Source organism: Amia ocellicauda, chromosome 3, assembly GCF_036373705.1.
Source record: "Amia ocellicauda isolate fAmiCal2 chromosome 3, fAmiCal2.hap1, whole genome shotgun sequence".
NCBI lineage: Eukaryota > Metazoa > Chordata > Actinopteri > Amiiformes > Amiidae > Amia > Amia ocellicauda.
Window position 1 is genome coordinate 17,709,812 of NC_089852.1, and position 23,289 is coordinate 17,733,100.

The following is a 23,289-nucleotide window of genomic DNA, read 5'->3' on the forward strand; positions in this document are numbered from 1 at the left end:
GCAACATCTGACTTCTTCAGAACTATAGCCTAAGTATGGCTTATTTCCCCGTTTGTCCCCAGGAAGGGTATTGACATTGTTGCACATTTACCATGGCATCAGAATATTCTACTTAAAATAGCAATGGGCTTTTTGCATGGTGATCTGTTATCTGTTTAAAGTGTCTGTTGTAGTGTAGTGGCTGTCTGCAGCCCTGACGGTGGTTTTTGCTTGGAATCATGAACGGTGTAGTGCCATGTCATACAAGTTCAGACCATCTAAGCAGGTGGTTCTAAAAGTCATGATATTCAATTTCTGTGTATCCCTGGAACTTGTTGAAAACTTCCCTCTGACCAGTTTTTTGAGACCCCTGTTTTTCACCAATGAAGGCTAATTTCACTGTACAGTGAACACATGTATCGGGATACAAACGATCTTGTGCCTATAAGTAGAAAGGAACCTGTATTTGTTGTGGGGTATATAATATATTTGTACACATGGTATTGAATGGAGCTTGTGTAAACGTCTGTGTGTACTGTATACATTTTTCAGTAGAAAGCACATTAAAAAAAAAAAAATGAACTAAGGAAGAGGGACTGGTCTTTGCTTGCTAATCGATTAAGTAAACAAGAGGAAGTTAATCCGTGGTTTAGCCTGCTGTGAACTGCAGGCAAGTGTATCGTTAGTACATTAGCTCCCTGCCTTTCGATGAGAAATCGTATGCATCCTGCTCGCTGACTGTTTAAAGAGAAGGCCACTATAGACTTGTCTGTTTAGAAAAGACTGCATTCGCTTCATCAAGGGGTTGGGGTTGGGGTTGGGGGGGGGGGTGGTATTCCAGGGCATTGCATCACCAAAGAAACCATCTTAACAGAGTACCCACGATGCACTCAGTCAAGAGAGAAAGCCTGGCTCTCAGAACACATGGCACATTGTTGGATTTAAATATGTGGCTGGGTCATTTTGCAGGCTACACACAGTCTATTTTCATTATAGTAGATTCATTGTGGTGCCAACGCATATTATAAAATGCACAGATATATACGTAATGAAAAGATGATGCAGTGTTGTGTCTGCTTCATTGTAATCTGGGGAAAAAAATGTTTTGAACATATTGTTCTTTATATGTATGTTTTAAGGAAATTAATGTATTTCCACCTACAAACAGTTTTATAATGAGAGGCATTCAAATGAATGGTAAAGAGTCCCAATTTGATTAGAAAATAAAAACAGAAGGGAACAACTTAATGCACTAAGTTTCACTAAAGAATAACCTGCAACATCCCATGGTAAATTGTGCAATTAAGTAGTTGTAAACCAAAAAGCATTCAGAAAACAATCCTTTTTTTTCACAGAATCTGATTTGAAATAGCAGACTATTATTTGCTTACTTATTTTGTTATATAATCTGCAGGATTTGTTAAATTTGGCCAGTTCCTTTTAATTACAGTAATTCAGTTGCTTAAATTCCTAATTAATGGAGTGAAAAAATCTCAAAGAAAACTGGCACAAACAAGTTGCCATGGTAAGCTCACTTTTAAATATATATATAATTAAACATTTTGCTACGAACAGTCTACAGAGGTGTTCAAGTCTGAAATAAAATCTCTGGGGGCCAAACAAACAAATATTAGATGAAGATTTTAGAACCAGTAAGAGAGTGAGTGGGCCTTCTTGGTCTGTTACCTGCTAGTGGCTTCAATTGTGCTTTAAATGCATACACAAATCAATAGAAAGGAGAAAAACAGAAAGCGAATGATCTTATCTAAAGCGTCTTTACAAGAATTACGTTTCTGGAGATAAATGCCAGCAATCCTTCCCTCCAAAAAGAAAGGGTGGAAAAAAAAAAAAAATCTTGTCCAGAATCTTGCCTACATCTATCTTTCCAGCAGCTGCGTTTATACTGAAATGAAAAGTATCAGGAGAGTTTGATGGGATCCAATTAAAGTGGTGCAGATAAAATGATGATGAATTGCAGTTTGGCTAGAGGGAGACGCGGTGTACATTACTGCTGTCCCTGGACTCGGAGAAAAAGGAGTTGAGGTCATCAAATAAGAGGAAAAATTAGGACACAGCTGTAGATTGGCTGTTGTTCTCTCTCCGAAAGGGGAGAAAGAAAAAGAAAGAATGAAAGGTACCTTTGCACAGCAGTGTTCCTGCAGGGCTGCGCTTTTTACCTGCTTTGTTTTGAATGGTACAATTCTCTTGTAATAGAGTAGCCATCCCTAAGGTTGTTAGAACAGGAGATTGCTGAGAGAGATGAATGTAAAATGTCTTTTGGTTTTTAAATATGAATTCTCTCCACTTTGTTTCTTCAGAATTCAAACTCCCTCCTTAATCACAATCTGCACAGCAGCAAACATGAGAATATAAGCAGGCTGACTGAAGATGCTTTTTCGTCCACCACATTGTCATTTTCAGAATAAACCAAAAGAAGACTGAAATCAGGCAGTGCATGTCTCCAGTTTCATTCTCATGCCTTGGGAATGCCATTGGTTTAGTCCCTCTGAATTCCTGGAAGAGGAATACATTGCAAAATTTAGGGCAGGGGTATTTGCAGTACAATTTTTTTTTGTTAATCAGCAAAGATGAAAGTATCACACAACCTTGGAGGATTCCATCTGGGTCAACTAGTAAATACCTTTACCAGTGCGGGTTAAGCTCTAGTTTGGTTATTGGTGGTTAAAATTCAGATGTTTTAACCGACTTTGACCACAAGGTGGAGTCTGACCGGCCAAGCGTCATAGGACTTGGCTATGCTCAAGTTGGCAGAGGAGCTTGTTGGAGCACCAGCAGCTTAATGGTCACCTGTGTCACGCCAATGTTATCAATGAGAGCTGCATCAGTCCTCCATACAGTGTTATAGCTCTGCTGTTTGCGCCATGGAAAGCAAGGTGATGGCTTGCATGCATTTTCAGAGTATGTGAAGTCACTGCCTTCTTTGTACAGGGGTTACATCACTGAGATGAGTTGAGTTCCCATTATTATCTACCAATCGGCAGAGTATGCAAAGGACTATTAATTGCCAATTGATTCCAGTAAAAAAAAAAAAAAAAAAGTACTTTGATTTCTCTTGTGGAGGCTATGTTTTCTTGGTTGTTTTTTTCTCCTCAATCCTTCTGTTGCCAATGCCAAGATAGCAGCTAACAGCTTGTTTACATTGCTCCCTATAATATAGAAGTTTAACAGCAGGAGAATGTTGCCTGTGAAGACGGATATAATGAGGATTGATTACTTCCATATGGAATAGAAAAGAATGCTTGAGCCTATTAAAAACAGGGAAATAAGATAATGATGGCTCAGAATTATGCTGACTGTTTTTCTTGATCTGAATCAGTTCAGTGAAAATTAACATTACACTTAGACCCAATTAATTAGGAAGTTAAATATGCCCTTTCATGATGATGGTTTCTTTTAAATGGGACTTCTTAAAGATGATTTGAAGATGCATTAATAAGACAGGTCTCTGGGCACCTTTTTGTGGAATTTATTCCATCCCTGATCCACCCTCAATGCCTCACACTAACGTTTGTCATCAAAATTTAGAAAGTTGTCCTGCTAAATGTGTATGTAAATATATATATCTTAACATTGGGCCATGCTTTTTCAGGAGACTCAAAGCAAATATGCAGCTTAATGCTAGACAAGAAATTAGCAAGAGAGAGCGCACCCAATCTTTGTGAGTTGAGAATGACAAAGTAATGTGTTCTCAGATGTGTCCAGATGCTGTGCTCATTTAAGCAAATCCTCCCCACCCCCTTTCCCTCTTTCTCCATTTGGTCAAGTATTGTCTCTCCAAGTTCCACTGACAGGCTGTACGGTTCCAGCCCACTCCTGTCCCATTCTACATGGTCTAAATACAAATTAATTGCTTCATGTTACCAACATATGGCTGCCTTTTGCATGCCCCCTTGCATTCGCAAACACCTTGCGTCAGGTTTATGTTAATGTCCCCCATGATGCTCCCTAATTAGCTGTATCATGCAAAAGCTAAAGACTCCCAAGTAGTCGCAAAGGAAAGCAAGTCGCTTTTGAAGTCAAATGGGCTCCATATCAAAATTATACTGGTTACCACACCAGCGATTTAATTGAAAAAAACCCTTAACTTATGTAAGCTAGTTCTTTCTCTCTCTCTCTCTCACTGCCACCAATAATCCTTTAACTCGCTCTTAGTGTTTGAATCCTGTGAAAATCCATCTGAATTCTGTAACTCTATATAAGATCATATTATGTCAGTCTTAATGCAATCTTTCCTCCTGACCCTGTCTGTTGATGCATGTGGGAAGCCAAATTACAGTCCTGTTTGTTCTTCATTACTTAATGGAAGAACAAGTACAGAGTCAAGGAAATACAAATTACAATATACAAAAACCACTCTCATAGCCATTGCTGGTTTGTGTTAGTCCCAAAAGTATCAGGACAATTGGCATTTCTCTCTGCTTTACTTTTGAATGTCAAAACAAAAATTGTATTAAGTTGCAACTATAAGCAACACACGCAATCATGGCTGTTGAAGCATTTTCGAAGGAACTGCAGTAAATAACCCTTCCGTTTAAGGCTCACCTCAAGAAGTTACATATAAAACAACAACAGCAGAAACAACAGAAAGGTAATATAAATGTAAATTTGTTTTTGTTTTCTTTTCTTTTCCAGGATAAAGCACAATCATTCGGGAAACAGATTTTGAAACTTCAAAAAATGCAATTATACAATCTGCGCATTATCAAAGAAAAATAATTTGCTATCAGAATGTTGTTTTTAAGAGATTAGCTTGCTTTAGCATTCGGGAGAAAAATTATCAATTGCAGAGCGAGAAGCGTAATTGTGTGTTGCATTCTCACACTTGGGCTGTGTACATTCCTTGGTGGCAGACTATTTTAGGCTTTTGCAGGTATGCTTTCAATGTGAGTAATTATCTGCATGTGACGTTTTTTTTGTTTTTGTTTTTTTCTTCTCCTCCTCCTCACAGAAGCAGCTTGTCTTTTTTGTTAACTAGGCACTTTTCAAATGAAGAGAGATGGGGTCTTTCTTACTTGGGTTTGATTAACCACCCTCATTCTTTATCCAGGGCTATTTACAGGCTTTACAAAGATCATCATAATCATACACCATTACAGAAGTAGAACAAGGGAACATTTCTGTACTGCCCATTCCTTTTCATCAGGGAACTTACAAGTGTTCTTTTATTTTATGTAAACATTGAAAATTTTATATACTGAGGAAGACCATCTATTTTAATTGTACGATTAAGCAGTTAACAGTACCAGTCTCATTCGTCAAGTCCTCTACATTAGTATACTTCGGCCTAATTTAACATGTTATTCTTTCTACCGATTTCTTTTGGAGAGTATATTAAGTTTGCAATATAATATATGTATAGTTTGAGACATATTTAGTTTGTTATACAATTGGTCATTTTTGATGTAGATATATAGATCGATAATCCATATCCATCATCAGTCTATAGATGTACTGATGAATGAATGCCTCACCAAGATGTTTCCACTCGTTTTGAGGTATAGAGTCTCTTTTCCAGGTCATACCAGTAAAGCTACTTATTTTATCTTCACATCTTTTGTGTCCCATTTCTTTATTTTCATCTCTTCATTAGAGTCCCCCTCTTACTGTAATGGTTTTTGCAACTGTATTAATGTGTATACCCTAGAACTAAAGGCATTATTAGTTGTCCTCCGCACCCCTCCCCCTCCAAACTGCAGCCCATCTTAAAAGCAGCTCAACCCAGTAGAAAACATGGTGTCTCAGTGAGAAATGTTCTCATTCTATCTCAGTGTTGTTCTTTTGGGGGGGGGGTAATTTAAATTGTATTTCAGCTACTTAAAACATATAATTGATACTTAAGTATGCTGTGCTGATGGACAGAGTTTTAAAAATGTTCATGCAATTATGACTAAATGAGCACCTTATATTAAAGGCAAAGCCACAGTTTTAACAAGGGTGATCTGATTTGCCTTTCCACAGCAAGCTCAGCCTCCATCATTAATTATATAGGCTGAATGCAGGTTCAGAATAAAAAACTCAAGATCCTTTCACAGGTCTTTCTTGGTTGCAGTATTTAGTGAGGTCCTTCGCGCTTTGTCCACATTTTTCACTGACCTTAATATATAATTGCTGGATGAAGCATGAGGTTGCCTAGCAACACATGGGCCTCTGTTTCCCAGAAGGCTTAGTTAGTTCCTGAAACGGGTGGCTTGTGTAAGCAGGTATCCGACAATCAAGCGTTCAGCTTCTCTCAGTGGAGAAAGCGTTTTGGGGAGCAGGAGTAGCTGTAAATGTTGCAGTTGGTATGAGATGCTACTCCCTTGCTTGACAGATTGAATGGAGGGTGATGGGTGGGTGTTTAGAGCCCTAGAGCCTGATTTCAGTGTTCCTTCGAAGTGGAATAAAAGCATGTTGCCAGATGGAATTAATTTCCAAACAGGGATGTCACAGGCTATTGCATATACACGCAATGCATTCAGACTTTTTAGTGCATAGAGGTTGCCTCTCTGTGATTCTTCACAGTAAATGAGGGAGTTCTGCCAGGTTGAAGGTATAGTATTTTTGAAAATAAAACCTTTTTAGGTAAACCTTATGCAAATAATTGATTAAAGTGGATAGAGGCTGGGGATGGCAAGATTGATGAAGGTTTTGTTTGATCTGATTTACTGATGAATGCATCAATGTGAAAAGGAATGCTTATTGGGCAAGCCTTTAATTGTTTATTTTTTATGTATTTGTTTATTTCTTTAACTTCTTGCAGTTTCCAAAACCAGCACTAGTAGCAACAGTTCAAATTTCAATTTGTTTTTGCCAAGATAGGGGTATGAAAATATATTTGATGGAGTACGCAATGCAAAAAACAATGAGCTGCAGGAGCTTGGGGCAGTAATTCAAAAAGAGAATCGGAAAAACCACACGTAAACACCTTTGCACTCCAAAAGTTTAATTAGTCTTTAATTCCTGGAACACATTGATGTTTCTACACAGTATTGCCTTTTTCCCCATGGGATGAGAGTAACAAAGTCACATTTGTTTTACTTTGGCCAGGCTAGAGTATGAATTTCATATAGCGAATCTACAAACTTCCATATACTAAAACATGTCAAACTTAGTTTAAGATCTTTTTTCAAGTATGTGCCCTGTAATTTCACTATCTTTTCAGTTCATAAACTATAATGTAGGCCATGTTTTGTTTCTCTACCTTCCGTTAAATCGCATACAATCCTAAGAAAATCCTAATTTTGTAGTGGTTGTTGTTTTAGATCTGTTGTAGCATCTCACTCTTAAAGTGTACACACATGCATGCAAAATAATGTAATTAAAATTAGTTGTTTTAGCTTAATTAAACCCTTCTAATTAGAAGCGGTGAGAATGCAGCTTATCATTTCACACTTGATTTCCTCACATTGAATATGGAAAGGTTCCAGTGAACATATCATTGAATAGAAAATATGTAAATATATGCAGGCTTACCCCCCTTCTACTTTTTCAAGATCATTATTAGAAGTATATTTTTCATTGACAAATAGGGTGAGGTCATGCTTTGGGCTGGAGTAGAGTTTAGGCAATTAGCTTGCTTGTTTCCAGTCACTATCATGTCAATGGGAGGTATCTGGAGTTAATGGTTTTCTGTGTAAACCCTCTGCGACCACATGAGTGTGTTAGTGAAGTGATACTGTTTTCATGAATGTATTATTATGTTTTCAAGCCTCTCCATTGATCTGTAAAATCTTATCTATCTGTTGAAATCTTTACCTGCACTATGGCTTTTGTTGCATAATGTGATTTATAATCCTTCATGGTTATATAAAGATATACATTTATGTACAGATCTGTTACAGCAAAGAAGATTTTTTTTTTTAATGCACTCTTAACAAAGCACAAATGAATAAACCTCCAGGCAGATAGTAAAGTGATGAGCAAGTGTTGGCTTAAATTTACAAGATATGCAAATAAAAAGTGTTTGAAACAGTTTCAATGTATATATTATATCTTTTCGGAGTTTGTTGCACACTTGAATCAACCTGCAGGAAATTATATAATCCAATCCAGTTGAAGGCAACACACACATCCATCTTAACTAATTTCAGTCACCTTGAATGGAGAGATTTGACGACAAATGTATATTCATTTTTGCAATTCGAGAAGTACAATGTAACTTGAGGCATTTCATCCCACACCCACCCCAAAATAAGAAGAACAGCCTGTACAGTAACTAATTCATCATATGAAAGCTGTCAAGCGGGTGCATCCATGGGGGCATTCTCCGAGTCTTGCTGCTCTCTGGTCTGTGACAGTGGCCTCTAACCTCTGCCATTAATCCTGATTGTCTGCTTCATGATCACACGGCACCCCAGTCCAAGGGGAAACGCTGGGAGGATGAGGTCATATTGTTGGGGTCAGCAATGTCTGTGGAGCAGGACGGCCGCAGTCAAACCTCCTACTGACGTGAGATTATCATGATGCTCTAATAGAATTGTTAAGGTTTTTTGTTCCTGTTCTCAAGGCTGCCTCACTTGACTCACATCTTCATCACAAGACTGGTGTTCATGGCTTCCCTTTCCCCCATTGTTGTGGGGAGAGATCTCACAACAGAAGTTCTGGTAGCCTACAGCCTCTCTCTCTTTCCCAGTTCACTGTTAACCCCAAGATAGCTGACTTTTCCTGCTTTATCACAGATTCCAGTTAAAATATATTGATCTTACATAATTAAGATCTTTATATACACTCACCTAAAGGATTATTAGGAACACCATACTAATACTGTGTTTGACCCCCTTTCGCCTTCAGAACTGCCTTAATTCTACGTGGCATTGATTCAACAAGGTGCTGAAAGCATTCTTTAGAAATGTTGGCCCATATTGATAGGATAGCATCTTGCAGTTGATGGAGATTTGTGGGATGCACATCCAGGGCACGAAGCTCCCGTTCCACCACATCCCAAAGATGCTCTATTGGGTTGAGATCTGGTGACTGTGGGGGCCAGTTTAGTACAGTGAACTCATTGTCATTTTCAAGAAACCAATTTGAAATGATTCGACCTGTGTGACATGGTGCATTATCCTGCTGGAAGTAGCCATCAGAGGATGGGTACATGGTGGTCATAAAGGGATGGACATGGTCAGAAACAATGCTCAGGTAGGCCGTGGCATTTAAACGATGCCCAATTGGCACTAAGGGGCCTAAAGTGTGCCAAGAAAACATCACCCACACCATTACACCACCACCACCAGCCTGCACAGTGGTAACAAGGCATGATGGATCCATGTTCTCATTCTGTTTACGCCAAATTCTGACTCTACCATCTGAATGTCTCAACAGAAATCGAGACTCATCAGACCAGGCAACATTTTTCCAGTCTTCAACTGTCCAATTTTGGTGAGCTTGTGCAAATTGTAGCCTCTTTTTCCTATTTGTAGTGGAGATGAGTGGTACCCGGTGGGGTCTTCTGCTGTTGTAGCCCATCCGCCTCAAGGTTGTACGTGTTGTGGCTTCACAAATGCTTTGCTGCATACCTCGGTTGTAACGAGTGGTTATTTCAGTCAAAGTTGCTCTTCTATCAGCTTGAATCAGTCGGCCCATTCTCCTCTGACCTCTAGCATCAACAAGGCATTTTCGCCCACAGGACTGCCGCATACTGGATGTTTTTCCCTTTTCACACCATTCTTTGTAAACCCTAGAAATGGTTGTGCGTGAAAATCCCAGTAACTGAGCAGATTGTGAAATACTCAGACTGGCCCGTCTGGCACCAACAACCATGCCACGCTCAAAATTGCTTAAATCACCTTTCTTTCCCATTCAGACATTCAGTTTGGAGTTCAGGAGATTGTCTTGACCAGGACCACACCCCTAAATGCATTGAAGCAACTGCCATGTGATTGGTTGGTTAGATTATTGCATTAATGAGAAATTGAACAGGTGTTCCTAATAATCCTTTAGGTGAGTGTATTGTTTATATATCATCAGCCCATATCGATCCACTAATGGATGAAGGCCTCTCCAAGATGTTGCCACTTGCTTCGATCTACAGCTTCTCTTTTCCATGTCACACCTATTATTTAATCTTCCCATCTTTTATGTGGTATTCTTCTTGGTCTTTTTTCACTTCTTGGGATTCATTCAGTAATTTCCTCTTGTACATCTCTGATCTGTTCTGCTTGCAATGTGTCCAGCCCATTCCTAGTTTAACATTTTCACAATTTCAAAGATGTCACATATTTGTGTTTGTTCTCAGATTCATTCATTTATTTTTCAGTCTCTTCTTGTTATTCCCAGCATGCATCTTGCCATGCTTGTTTGTTTCCTGTTCCTGTAACATTTTTGCTTTTAGTGACCAAGTTTGAGACATTTTTTTTTTTACTGGAGTTATATGTAGAGAGAAGATGACATAGATGTAATTTTCAATCACAAACACTACAGATATATTAAGTAGATGTAAGCAAGCTCTTGTATTGTAAAATGTTGCCAATTGAGAATGAAAGGGTTAATTGTGGTCTTCTATTCTCCTTCCCTCCCCAGAATGCAATCATTTTTTGTATTGCTCTGCCCTGATCTGAGCCGTAATACAGCATTTACATTTTGCATTTTCTGTCAAAAAGGGAACCTCTTGGGTTTTGACTGCACAGACTTCGTAGATGGTGTTTTCCTGCAATTGTATTTCAATAGTTTGATGCTCTTTTAGCAGGACTGGATATCCTTTTTTTAAATTGACAAGATACTTCCTTCCCTAGAGTTCCATTCCAAAATAAAGGTCATTTCGAAAACAGAAAAACTTTTATGCATTGATGACATAAATAATTAGTAGTTTTGAAAAAAAAAGTGAAATCCGATCCGTTTGCTAAATCGTTAATATATCACTCATTTTAGATATAAACAATTGCAAATCATTATTTTTCAAAATCTCTTTGGCTATCATGGTAGATGCCAAAAAGGCCATTTAATTAAGGTTATTGCTTTGAATGTATCCATGTTATTTAACACACAGCACTATCAACTTAAGAGGAGACCCAAGATATAAAAATACATAAATACTTTAGTAGTCCCATCATATTATTGCAGTGTGGCAATTAAGTTAATAAATCATGAACGGGGCGTATAGCTTGCACTGTATTTGGAGTGTCTAATTGAGCATTTTAAATTTTAATTTGGCCCTGCTCCTGTGAGAGTTGTGAAATACACTTGAGCTCTGCAGCTGGGTTGCAGCCTTGTAGCAGGCCTGAGTGGAAAGTTGAGTTAGAGCATCGCTGCCTTTTGGTGTCTCCTTAATGAAAAATGCATGTGCATCACGCAGGGAGAGAGGTGGGGGAAAACCGTAAATACAAGTGTCTTCGTGCTCTTAATGCAAGTCTCTCCGGCACTTACAGGTTTCTCTGGAACGGATCAGAGTTGTTGTTTTCCCCGAGACCTGGCAACATGCTCATGTTGATAACAAGTTCAACTTGGCACATCACGTAGCGTTGACATCTTTCCACCATACATCAGTTCCAGATGTGGGGGAGTTGGTCTTGTGGGGGGAAGGTATTAGGCCCCCCTCCTCACACCACTCACCTGCAAACTGATTGAGAAAAACACGTCTGTCCTCGTTCGCTTTAGCCTGAGCTCCCAGGTCATGCTACGGAGCCCTGTGACAGCTTCATGTCCAAAACTGAGGATTTTCCCAGGCTAACTGGGTGGTCTCTTGGGTGTGTGTATGAGGGGGGGTTGTGTGTGGGGGATAGCAGGAGGGAGTGGAGGGAAGTGTATATGAAATTCAGATTTAGCTTACAGTACTGAGAAAGATACAAAAACAGGACATGAAGTGCAGAAGCCAACCAGGAACTGTACTGATTTGTACTCCAGCAGCTATTGACATGGTTTAGTTCGATGATGAGTGAGGCTTTATTAAGATCCAGAAGAAATTGTATAAACCATCTGAGGTCATTGCAGAACAGAATGGTTTTGTACATATTTGTCCATTATAACATGCATTTTTAATTGGCTACTCTATTATTTTATGTATACAGGATAATTGTATTGTAGTAGCATTAGTATTTAGAAATAAAAAAAAAATATTGAGGTAAACTTCATGTATACAAAAGCAGGGATACTTACATTTTTATGTTTGCTTTCAATTCCAAATAGCATCTCTTGATTTTTCATTTGATATGCATTCTTAAAGAAACTGAGTGAAAGAAGCATCTTTGACATGACTACTTTAATATAGAGGGGTAGGTAGTTTTTGATAGTTGTATGTATGCACCTGGTTACAGACAGACAAATAAGTATACTGTTGCCTCAAATGGTGTAATCTGGGTCTCGATGTCCAGAAGGATTTTCGTAGAAAATATTTGAGTGAGAAATCAGATTTCACTGTGAATTCTCGTAGTATTGTTGACCAAACTGGAAGGCACTAACAGATGGTAGGTACAAGTATGGCATCCAAAAAAGTAAATGTTTTTAAATTTAGGAGTAAACTACTGAAGATGTATTTCCTCTGACTAATGTACTTCTGAGCAAGATAAAAGAGGCATTTGTAGCAACTGATTAATGCAATCTACTAGATGCACCATTTTATTTTCTGTTTAAGGACTGATGGATTTAATTAATCAGTGGAAAACTGTAGTGTAAGTAAAAGCATTCACATGAAAATCACAGTATAAACCAGCTTCACAAACTGAGCCCCCTAAGTGTCTCACCTCATGGAGAATTATAACATCAATATATATATTTAACTGTGAGTTTGATTGCTAAGGTAAGAGAGTAGTTAAGATTGGGTAGGTGTTGAAATACTGAAAACTGTTAATGTAGGTTAGGATTAAAAGTACCAAAAGCCTTACAGAAGTAATTGAAAGCAGGACCTGAAATGTTAGCATTATCGAGTGCCGTCCCAATATCTCCAGTTAATAACCGAGTACCCAGTGCAGTTTGTGCAGTGGGTTCTTGTGATTATAAAAGGTCTACATGCTGATTACCGAGTATTTTCTTCTAGTACTTTTGATAGCGTGGATAAAATGCTAAACAGTCTGCAATTCGCAATATTGGATCATTCACCAGATTTATAGATGAAAATAATTAGGACCTTTTCCCAGTGAGATGTAAAGGTGCATTGTGTGATTACATAGGTTAATTAAGTGATTAAATAGTGGAATCATTTCTTCAGGACGTCTTGATGAAACTAGAGTTCATTCTCGTAAATGTCCACAGAGCCTGAGTTACTAAGAGAATGTATTGCTTTCGTGATTGTATTAGTAGATACCGTTTAAACTAAAATTAATCCTATGTAGATTTTCAATAAGATCAGAGGATTGACCTGGGGTGACGTTTGCTGCAAGTGTTTGAACTGACTGTATAATGCAATTGTGGAAAGTGTTTGCTCCTAACTGAGGGTTGGAATCAAATTATCTTATATTAAGTTCTGTTTTATTGTTTGTGGAAGTTATTACAGACAAAGATTATAAGCTTTTCTACAAGTTTTTGCTGCTGCAAAGTAGATTAATTTATTTGAGCCTGGTGGTATTGTTTTTTTGTTAATTTTTCCTTCACAAATATCAGGATTACATTTGTTTCTCATCTCTTTATTGTAATTGAAATCAGTCACTGAGCTGGTAGAGAGAACAGTAGAAAAAGTATAATAGAAATATGACTGTACCCAAGCTGATTGTAATTAAATCTTGAATTCGGGCTCTGTCTACCTTTTAGGCTTGAGTGAAGAACACAACCTAAATCATTTTTATCAGCACTCTGCTAGCAAAGTGTCATTTTCATCAGAGACTGCATAGTATTGAATAAATAGATGTTAACATTGGCAGTAAAGCTTGTTTCTTGTGTTAATAAAAGAAACACAAAAGCTTTAAGGTGCTAGGCTCGTATGTGGGGTTTTTTTTGCATCCAGCAAGTCAAGATGAGGATTTGGAACAATTTGAATTCCACAGTTCTCTGGAAAGTGGGAAGGAAAATTGCTACATTGAAATGAATCGCCTTCAAACGAGTAGTTTTATTTGTTTCCACAAGAAAATGTGCTGAAAGTGTAACATTGATGAATAAACAAATAAAAAGTACTTGATAAAAGAGCAGACTGGATTTACTGTGATGACCGCGGAGGATTTTGTTTGTTGTCTCTTTCTTGGCTGAGGAGCCTTAAGGGTTACAAACCTGGTGAAGAAGCGACTCATTCTGGAGGAGTGGGGCAGGGATGCTAATAAATGTTAGGACAGCTACAGGCTGGGTGCATGCAGGAGATGCGAGGGGCCCAAATGAGACATGTCAGTGTACAAATTGAAAATGCCAATTTCACTTACTCTCCAGCATCGCTCTTCACGCCTAAATTCTGCCACTTATTTCATGTGTAAATTAATGGCCTCCACTCGGTAATTCGGATCTGCCAGCCATCTCCCCATCTTGTGATGCTGTAAAAGCAGCTTGCAGGCAGATATCTAAAGGAAAGATAGGTGGAAAAAAGCCCAGAAAAGAAGATTGCTTGCTTTTTAGACCCAGCTCTAGTTTTTTTTTTTTTTCTGCCATTTTTTTTTTCTTTCTTTTTTGGCACCTTGACCTAGAGGTGCTCATGAATATAAATATCATCATGTTAAAACCCTGAGCAGATCTGTTTTTGTTCTGCGGGGAGAGAGGGGGAATAAGGAATAATTTCAGTAATAAATGCAGTATTAATGTATATATTTTTAATAGTGGACGAGCTTCGGCTTTAGGAAGAGTGTGGATACGAATTCTAATCACAGTGGACATGCTAATCTGAATTTCGCCCATTGCAGTGCTTTATTTTCTACAACAGCCTGGGTCCTCATCCCAGTGATGCAGTTTTAAGAAGCAGCACATCATTAATTTGCTGTGACTAGAGCTGTGTGTTGGTGTGCTTGGGAGAGAGAGGGAGTATCATTTAGGTTCCTATTATCTCCAGCCTAGTTGCATGATAGTGTGGTGTTGGTACTGTGCATTAGATATCTGTAGTTGAAAAGCTGTGGTGTCCTGGTAGCCAATTTTGTTTGAGCTACCAAATCTCATTGGCTTAATTTACTGTCTGTTTCTTTAATACAAATGTATGACTGGTACCAGTATATAGCAAATGACAACTTTATTAAGCAATTGCAGGAGTGAAGAGTTAGAAACAGACTTTGTATATTTAGTATCTGCCGTAGAGCTGTAAAGCTGTACAGCCACCTTTTAGCAGGGATTTTTAGGGGTGTGTGTTATCTTGTTGTCTTTAAGTGTTGGGGTATTTGGTGAGATGTTTTCTCACTGGATATTGTCTTACCAGAGTTTTGAATGCTCATGCTCTAGTTATAATAGTTCATTGCACATATTTCATAAGGTTGAGGCAACTACCCTTCTTGAGGTGTGGTGTGAATGTGGGTTGTGCTCTTCCATACTTAATGGTAAATCTAGTCCATCTACCTCCTGTAGATACTGCAGCATGACTATAATCCCCTTTACCTATGGCTTTTCCCAAACTCTGTACCATGGATCCTGTAAAGAACACTGAATAAAATGGGCTGTGCATATTTTCAGTGTATTTATTGATTGATTTAGTAGCTCTTATTTTTGCTCACCGATTCAGTTAATAATGTCCCCCCAGAAAACAACATTATGGAAACTATAAATACCTCAACTGAAAGGAAAATCCTGATCTCATCTTTCACTGAAGTTTTTATTTTTTCTCCTTTGAAAAATGCTTCAGTACTTATACAGTGATAAAGTCTAAGAAAAAAAATGTGGAGAGGTACAGTCTTCATTGATACTGGCCTTTTAGCCATTATCAGCTTTTAAGCATAAACTTGCAAAAAGCTACCTCCGTGTTCTTTACCGTACATACCTGAATGAGACTATTCTTTATCAGATATATCCTCTATTGTATTTTTTTTATTTTTTTTTACATTTCTTTCCTTGACAAAACTGAGAGAGCCATGAATCATTCATTTAATCTCCTCTGACATGCCTGTCATTTTCTTTTGAGAGCTGCTCGTATTTGTGCTCAGAAGGAGGTCGTTACCTGTCAAGGAATATTCTGGCTGCTCTCAGCACTGTATTGATCTGGGCCTAGGCAGGGTGTTGCTGTGAAGCTGTGATCAGAATACTGATGGCAGGGAGAGAGGAGATATATAGACTACATCTCCTAAACTGAGGAGTGAGATACTTCCTCCTTGGCTTTAGAAAATACAGATACTCTTATGTGTTTATATACATGCAGGTGCACCTACACACAGATATAGATAGGCATAGATGTGTTATAATTACTCTTGCTTAATTCAAAACTGTTTCTGTTTTCAGTAACTGGTTTGAATAAAAGTGGTTGTTGTTTCATAACAAAATTGTAATGCAGCGTTTGTGCATCCTTTTCATTTGTAATCCTTAGACTATTTGAGAGAGAGAAAAGTGCTTGACCTTTATCCTGCTGGACCTCTTCCTCATGGGGGACATGTATACTAGATTAAATGGAAGCTGATGTATATCTGTCTGTTTCATTGTTTGTTGGAATACATTTCTTGCCATATAAAAGCCTGTAAATAACAGAAGAGCTACTAAATGTGTAATGGCAAAGATAAAGGCAAGTGTGGTGTGTTACAACACATTGGGAAACTGGGAAATATAGAGTATAGAGGAAGGGCTAGAGCTAGATAGAGCTATTACATTTTGTCTTGGAGTAAAATGTAGTTCAAGTGTTAATGAGTAGATTGTTTAATAGGTGAAGGTAGTACTGGAATGTGTCGGTACTTAATCAGTGAAAGATGACAACACTAACAGGAATTGCTTGATTGTTAATAATATCTATTAAAGGATTTTAAATGATAGTGTTTGCTCAGTGCTTTAGGAGAAGACAGCTAAGGCTTGGCCAGTTAATGCTATGAAATTGGAAGGTTTAATGATGGCTCATTGAAAAGTTTTTTTTATCAAAGATCCCGGCTACAAGACAAAGTCTTTTAAAGGGTTCTGTGGATAGTAGAATCATAACAAGTCTGCCCAAAGAGCAGTGAGGAAAATAGATCACACTGGATTAGAGACTTTGCAATGAGCTCATTGAAGTGCTCCTCCCTTTAAGTGTGATCTAAACTGAAGGAGCTGGGTTGCCTATTGTACTTTGTGTATTCACAGCCACATTGATTGTTTGCTTATTTTGTCTTGCAGTATGTCTATGAAGGAAATGACATCAGCGATCTTCCTGTGGACCTCTCTGTGGTATGGAATGGAAACTTTGTCATTGACAACCCCCAAAACATTCAAGGTACGGAAACTCCAAATCCTATCTATGCTTGTTAAAAAAACAAAACAAATGTAAGCCTCTGAAAAGTGTGGAAATGTATATTTTACCTTTTGGTTCATTATTTGTATTTGTGAAGCATTCATATTTTGCCAATTGCACCTGAATGTGTCACTGATGGAGCACTCAACCCTCCTGTCCTGCACCTACTGTCCAGGACTTCACAAATGATGATAACCATGAATGATTACTTTGCATTTGAATTCTCATTCATCATGCCAAATGCCACACTAAAACTTTATGATGATCAAACCTGGACTATGTAGTTGAACAAAAGCAGCCATCACAATGTCCAGAGATGCAACCCCGCCAGAAAACTGCCATCACAACCATATTCCTCTAAGCATGACTGAAAAGTGGATTAAACCAGTTTAATGCATCAATGCCCTTCTAGCCCTGCATGCCAGCTTCAATAATACTTATCTAATTTATTTTTGTTTGCATTACTTCAAAAGACTACACACACACACACAATAAAAAATAGGCATCACAGATGGATTCATGGAAGAAAAAATGTTTTTAATCTTTTCACAGGCTGAAACCTATTCATTTCCAATTGACAAGGTGCTCGGAAAGCTTAGCTCACTCTTTGTTTTGGCTCTCACTGCTTATCACTTTCCATTAACTCTTACTTCAGGGAGATTTCCAAGTCTCGAGTATCAAGGCTTTCGATTGACAAGGGGCAGAAAAAAAAAGTTAAAATACATCTAGTGAAGACTAATGCCTTTGAAGGGAATTAATTTAATCTTAGAGCAATATAGCCTTGCAAGGTGATTTAAGTCAACGGAGACAAAAGATGGATAGGAAGTGAACTATACTATAGTGGATCAGGAGTTGACTCATCCAGGAAAAGACTGGGCTCTTGTACCTATTTTCAGTTTTATTTTGTCATGACACCTTGCTTAGAAGTGTAACTTTAGAGAGTGGAAAAGTGTCAGGATGATCATATGATAGAGTGAAAGGAGATCCAATGTGAAAACATTAATCTTGCTTTTGATTAACTGCAGTGAAAAAAGTCACTGTACAGACCAACAGACTCTTTAACCATGCAGCACTAAAGCAGTCATTTGGAACATTTTCATGACCTCTACATGGGAGGATTGTAATATTTGGATTAAAGTCATCACTGAGACATGAGCTATTGAAATAACGTGGAGTATAACAACATTGCCCTTGGCTTCCATAGTGCCCTAAAGGTGAAGAGGAATGCGTCATACTACAAAGAGAATCACATGTTAATCGCTCATGGCGGCCTTAAAACCAGTCACTAGCATGTAAAATGACAATGTTGTATCTGCAGGTTTAATGAACAGAAATGAGGGGGAGGGGGTTGGGGGCAAGCTGTAATACATAATCACTTGTACAGCATGCCAGAATTAAATAGTGTTATTAGATCCATAGTCAGAGGCACTTTTCCTAGCTGTAGGGTAGCAGTTTACATATTCTAAGTTTAGTTGCTTTCAGTGTGACACTGAACCCACCACCTTCCTCCAAATCCCCAGGGTTCTAGCAGTAAGGGTTAGTGTTTATCTTCAAAACAAAGGTCCTGTGGTGAAACCGGCGCCTCGCAGTGTCACAGGGACGTGTGGAGTAAAGGCCTGCCAGGCAGTCTTTAGACCAGAAAGCTCTGACAGTACAGAAGAACCTGCGAGTCTTTCGCCATTGGGAAAGTGGCTGAATCGGTGCCCAAGGGCATCCTGGGCTCAACTCCATGAATTATCCGCCCGTGCTCTGCACAAGACGTACCCTCGTGTAACAGGGAAATGTTAATGTAATTAAATCATTAATTTAGTTCAGTTTAATTAGCGCAAGGGTTACTTTTAAGCTTTAACCGTGACAAATCAGATTAGTTACAGACTTTGCTGGATGAAGACACGTCTCCTCTGAAGTCCTGCGGCCCTATTAAATATGATGCTGCTGATTTACCATGGTCCAAACAAGCTAGGGGGATTAGGGAGATGGGAAGTCTCTTGATTTTCCCTTTTTTTTTTTTTTTTCTTCCCCCTCTTTCCCTTTATTATGTTAAAACCCGACTGGTTCTTTTACAGTCAGCATACTCGGCGGTGTTTTAATTTTCTACCCAATTTGTGTCTGTAGTTCACTTCATTTTAAGATGCATTTCAGAAGCCAGTTGGATTTGAAGCAGATTAATGAGCCATTAGTGTCTGTGTGCGCAGTACCTGTCCATATCCATTAAATTTTATATGAGAAGGCATATTACAGTTACTTTGTGCTTATTTTTTTCTTTTCCTACATTAGTACATTTCATACTTTAGTTTATGCATTTCTTTGGGGTAATTACAGAATTAAGTGTAGCACCTGAATGAACATGTATAGCAGAACGGGCGTAGCATCAGACCTGAGTGGAAATTTTGAAGATGGTGTAGAAATATGAGGATGTATCCTCTTATGAAATGCTTGCCACTTTTTTTTGTGTGTTTGGAAATATTCTCCATTTATCTTCATAATGGCAATGTGAGTTCCATGCTCTAATGAGGTGACAACTGCTTTCCACAAGATTAATAGGATTTTTATTGAGGAGCCCCCTGAAGAGAAACCCTCACCCTCTAACCCCCGTTTCTCTCTCCTCCTGGTTCCAGCTCACCTGTATAAGTGCACTGCCCTTCGAGAAAGCTGTGGCATGTGCCTTAAAGCAGATCCACGCTTCGAATGCGGCTGGTGTGTTCAGGAGAAGAAATGCTCCTTGCGGCAGCACTGCCCCATCCACGAAAGCAGTTGGATGCATGCCAGTGCCGGGAACAGCAGGTGCACCCATCCCAAAATCACTAAGGTAAGACGCAGCGAGAGAGAGAGAGACAATGGGAACCAGATCACAGACTGAGAGAGCTTATGTGGAGGGGAGGGCCAGGCAGGGGTGTTGGTGGGGGTTGGGTGCTTTGGGAAAAGGGATGCGATGTGTTCTGCCACCAGGTTGCCACTTTCTCACTAACCCACTGTTCTAGTGTGTTAGAAAGTCGGGGCCATCTGCCTAGTGTCGGGCTTTGCAACAGGGACTGGAGTTGGCACCTTCCCAGATCCCTTGTTCCTCCTCAAGACTTTTACCGTGCATAATGATGTGTGGCTGTCTTGAAATAATGAAGGATATGGTTAAGCATGCTAGAGAAAAAACAAATGAGAAAACAAACATGCAATGGTTATCTCTTCACTGTTATTAAAATGCCAGGATCATCTTATTCAACCAGACCCTAAAATATGGTGTGGTCCCATTTGGTTTTGTTATTCAGTCGTAGTTCTCTTACTTATTTGACTGAGTTTGTTTGTGGGTTGCAATGCATAATGAAACACTGCATTTTCCCACAATTCAGGTTATTATTATGATTATTTTTAGTTCAATGGTACTGGATAAATCAGAAACGCACCAAGAAATGCATCCCTTCTTCTTTCCAAGCCTAATTGTTAATACAATTTAAAGAGTCTTTCACCAACTTGTCAGGCTAGTAACTAGAAATAGAAGACGCATGCAATAACTATTATTTGTAAGATCTGACATTCCTGGCTTTTAAAATACCATCTTTAGAAACGATTAGGAAAGGCTATAGGCACTCCACTGGTTTCATTCTTATATTAAAAGGATTTGAAATGCAATATACTGTAGCATTACAGTCCTTCCAGCTGCTAAATTGAATATTATTATTTCTTTTCTGGGAGTATTTGTGCGTTTCATTGAATAAGGTCCCATTATTAATACTTGAATTTTCTGTCATGGAGGAATCTGAGAGTAGTACATTAGTGAGGATTAGCCAGTAATTTAGTTTTTATATCGAGTATTTAACTTGGATTTTCTGGTTCTTACTTGACTGCAACTGTGGAGACCCAGAGTTCTGCGGAAAAAGCATATGATGTTTGCTACTTACTTATTACTCTTCTGTGTCGACGTGTCTACTGCTTTTGCAGAAATCCAAGTCGGATGTGACTTTTATTGGGTTGCTCTTAATGCAGATTATTTTGCTCATTTAAAAACATTGCCCTTGAGTGGTCACAAAGAAGCACCACAGATGTATTTTTTTCCCCACACACAAACCATTCCTTAAATTTTCAGCGACTGAAGTGGCAAAACAACTTAATTTCAGTGCATGCCAAAAGGAATGCTTTAATTCAATAGATCTTGCGGGAGAATCAGCATCCTGCAAAAGCATATATGCACTTCTAATACTCTTCTTCACTGTGGGGGGAAAAATGCTCTATGTTCCATTACTTCCATGTATATTGTTTAATATTAATTTTGCATAAGAAGTTAAATGCACGTTGCTGTGAGGGAGCTTGCAGTCTTTTCCTCTTCAGCTTTCTTACTTGGATTTGCTCTAGTTCCTTACAAAAATATCCCTGATGGAGTTTGACACAGATGTATCCAAAAAATACATGACCCTGTTTTACAGCCTTAGGAGGGAAGCTGTTATTATGAAGGGCTGGGATAACAGATATTTTGTTCCACTCAGACTGTAAATCTGTACACTTACATCTTGTACCTTCTGTCAATTACTGATCGATTGTATTGTCATTAAAAAATGTTCTTGCTTATACATTGTTTTCTATGGGGGTGTACAGTTACATTTAAAACTACCCCACTGAAACCAATTAAGGCCCAGGTTTGTTTTTCTTGGTACTTCTCTCTGAAAGTCAAATGATTTTACTGCCAGTTTCCAATCCCATAAGTCTTGTTTAGATGTGCTTGTACCACTGAGCTCCAAACTGAACTGTACGGACACGCACACACACTCTCTCTCTCACACGCACACACACTCTCTCTCTCACACGCACACACACTCTCTCTTCAAAGCAAGATCTAGTGTGAAATCAACCATCCAATTACAAGCCTTCCTTCATATTAAATATTGACAAAATGCACGCATCCTTTTTTTATGACTCAATTTGTGCTACTTTTCTAAAATGCACTGTTTAAGAGAGAGAGAGATGCACACAGTGGGGAGGTTCTGAAAAAGTGATACATTGAAATAGTACTGTGGTTGCTTGTATGCACAATATCTCTATATCCTGGTGCCAATCTCAACAAGATTGTGTGGGACTAATGAATGTACTACAGCTTATTTCAATTTTCACATCATAGTTTTGAAAACTGCAAGACAAAAATTTCAGAATAAGTACAAATAAGCCAATCGACAGCAAAGAGCAAATGGTGCAGACAATTGCTGCCTCCCTGGGATTAAAAAGTGGTACAGTTAAGTGTTAAGAGTATTATGCAAAATAATTATTTGGAAGAAAGACACATTCAGTGAAAGGATGGTTTGTGGTTCGAAAACTGATTTCACTGTGAAACCGTGAACATCATTAAGCCATATCATAATTATATAACATCACAAATAATAGTTTTTAAGGCAATCTACTATTACAGTGTGCTACAGTGATAGGACCTACTTTCATATTGTAAACATTTGGCACTTTTAGGTTTTCAAACTTTTTAGACCTTTTATGTTTATGTGTATGTATTTATATATTTGTGTGTGTGTAATATTTGTTTCTGACTGATCTTCAGTAAGTAGAAAAATGCAATTAGGAGGACTTAGCACTGTGGGTTTATATGCAGTGGTTTCTGTGAATCTGGGATTTTCAGATGATTAGTCTAACGTATCAACTAGGAGATGAAAGAAGAGGTAGTTAATTATGCCTGGCTCTGCCCTCAGTATACTCTTCCCTTGAGGTGGGGTGAGTACGTGGGGGTATCTATTTAATATTCATGGGACTCTTAATTTTGGGTTTTAGTTTTTGTTTATCCACTTTCCTTTAAAGATCTAATTAACTGCCTTTTAAATCTTCTACATTCCCTTTGCAGTGTATGCATTAAGAGAGGAGTGGAAGGTTTGTGTGTGTGTTAGGTTTAACAAGATTAATTTTAGGGTACATTCACACCTAGTTCACTTGCAAACTATAGACCTAATTTTTTTATTAACTTTGAAATAAGTGTTATAATGTTCTTGTGGCAACCTTGCAAAGGGCGTTATCACAAAAATAAAATGGATTGATGAATTGCATCCAAGTTATGTAAGTATATTGGTACTTTTGGTCAACCCTCCATGTTTTTCCAA

The 23,289-nt window shown here is 38.4% G+C and overlaps 1 protein-coding gene across 1 annotated transcript in view; it reads left to right on the forward strand.

The window, feature by feature from the left end:
• plxna1a (plexin A1a) overlaps positions 1–23,289 on the forward strand; it is a 311,729-nt gene that overhangs the window by 229,966 nt on the left and 58,474 nt on the right. Inside the window, exons 11-12 of the mRNA XM_066698365.1 lie at positions 17,095–17,191; positions 19,828–20,018. Of these exons, the coding sequence (XP_066554462.1) occupies positions 17,095–17,191; positions 19,828–20,018 (288 nt within the window). The remainder of the gene's footprint in view (positions 1–17,094; positions 17,192–19,827; positions 20,019–23,289) is intronic.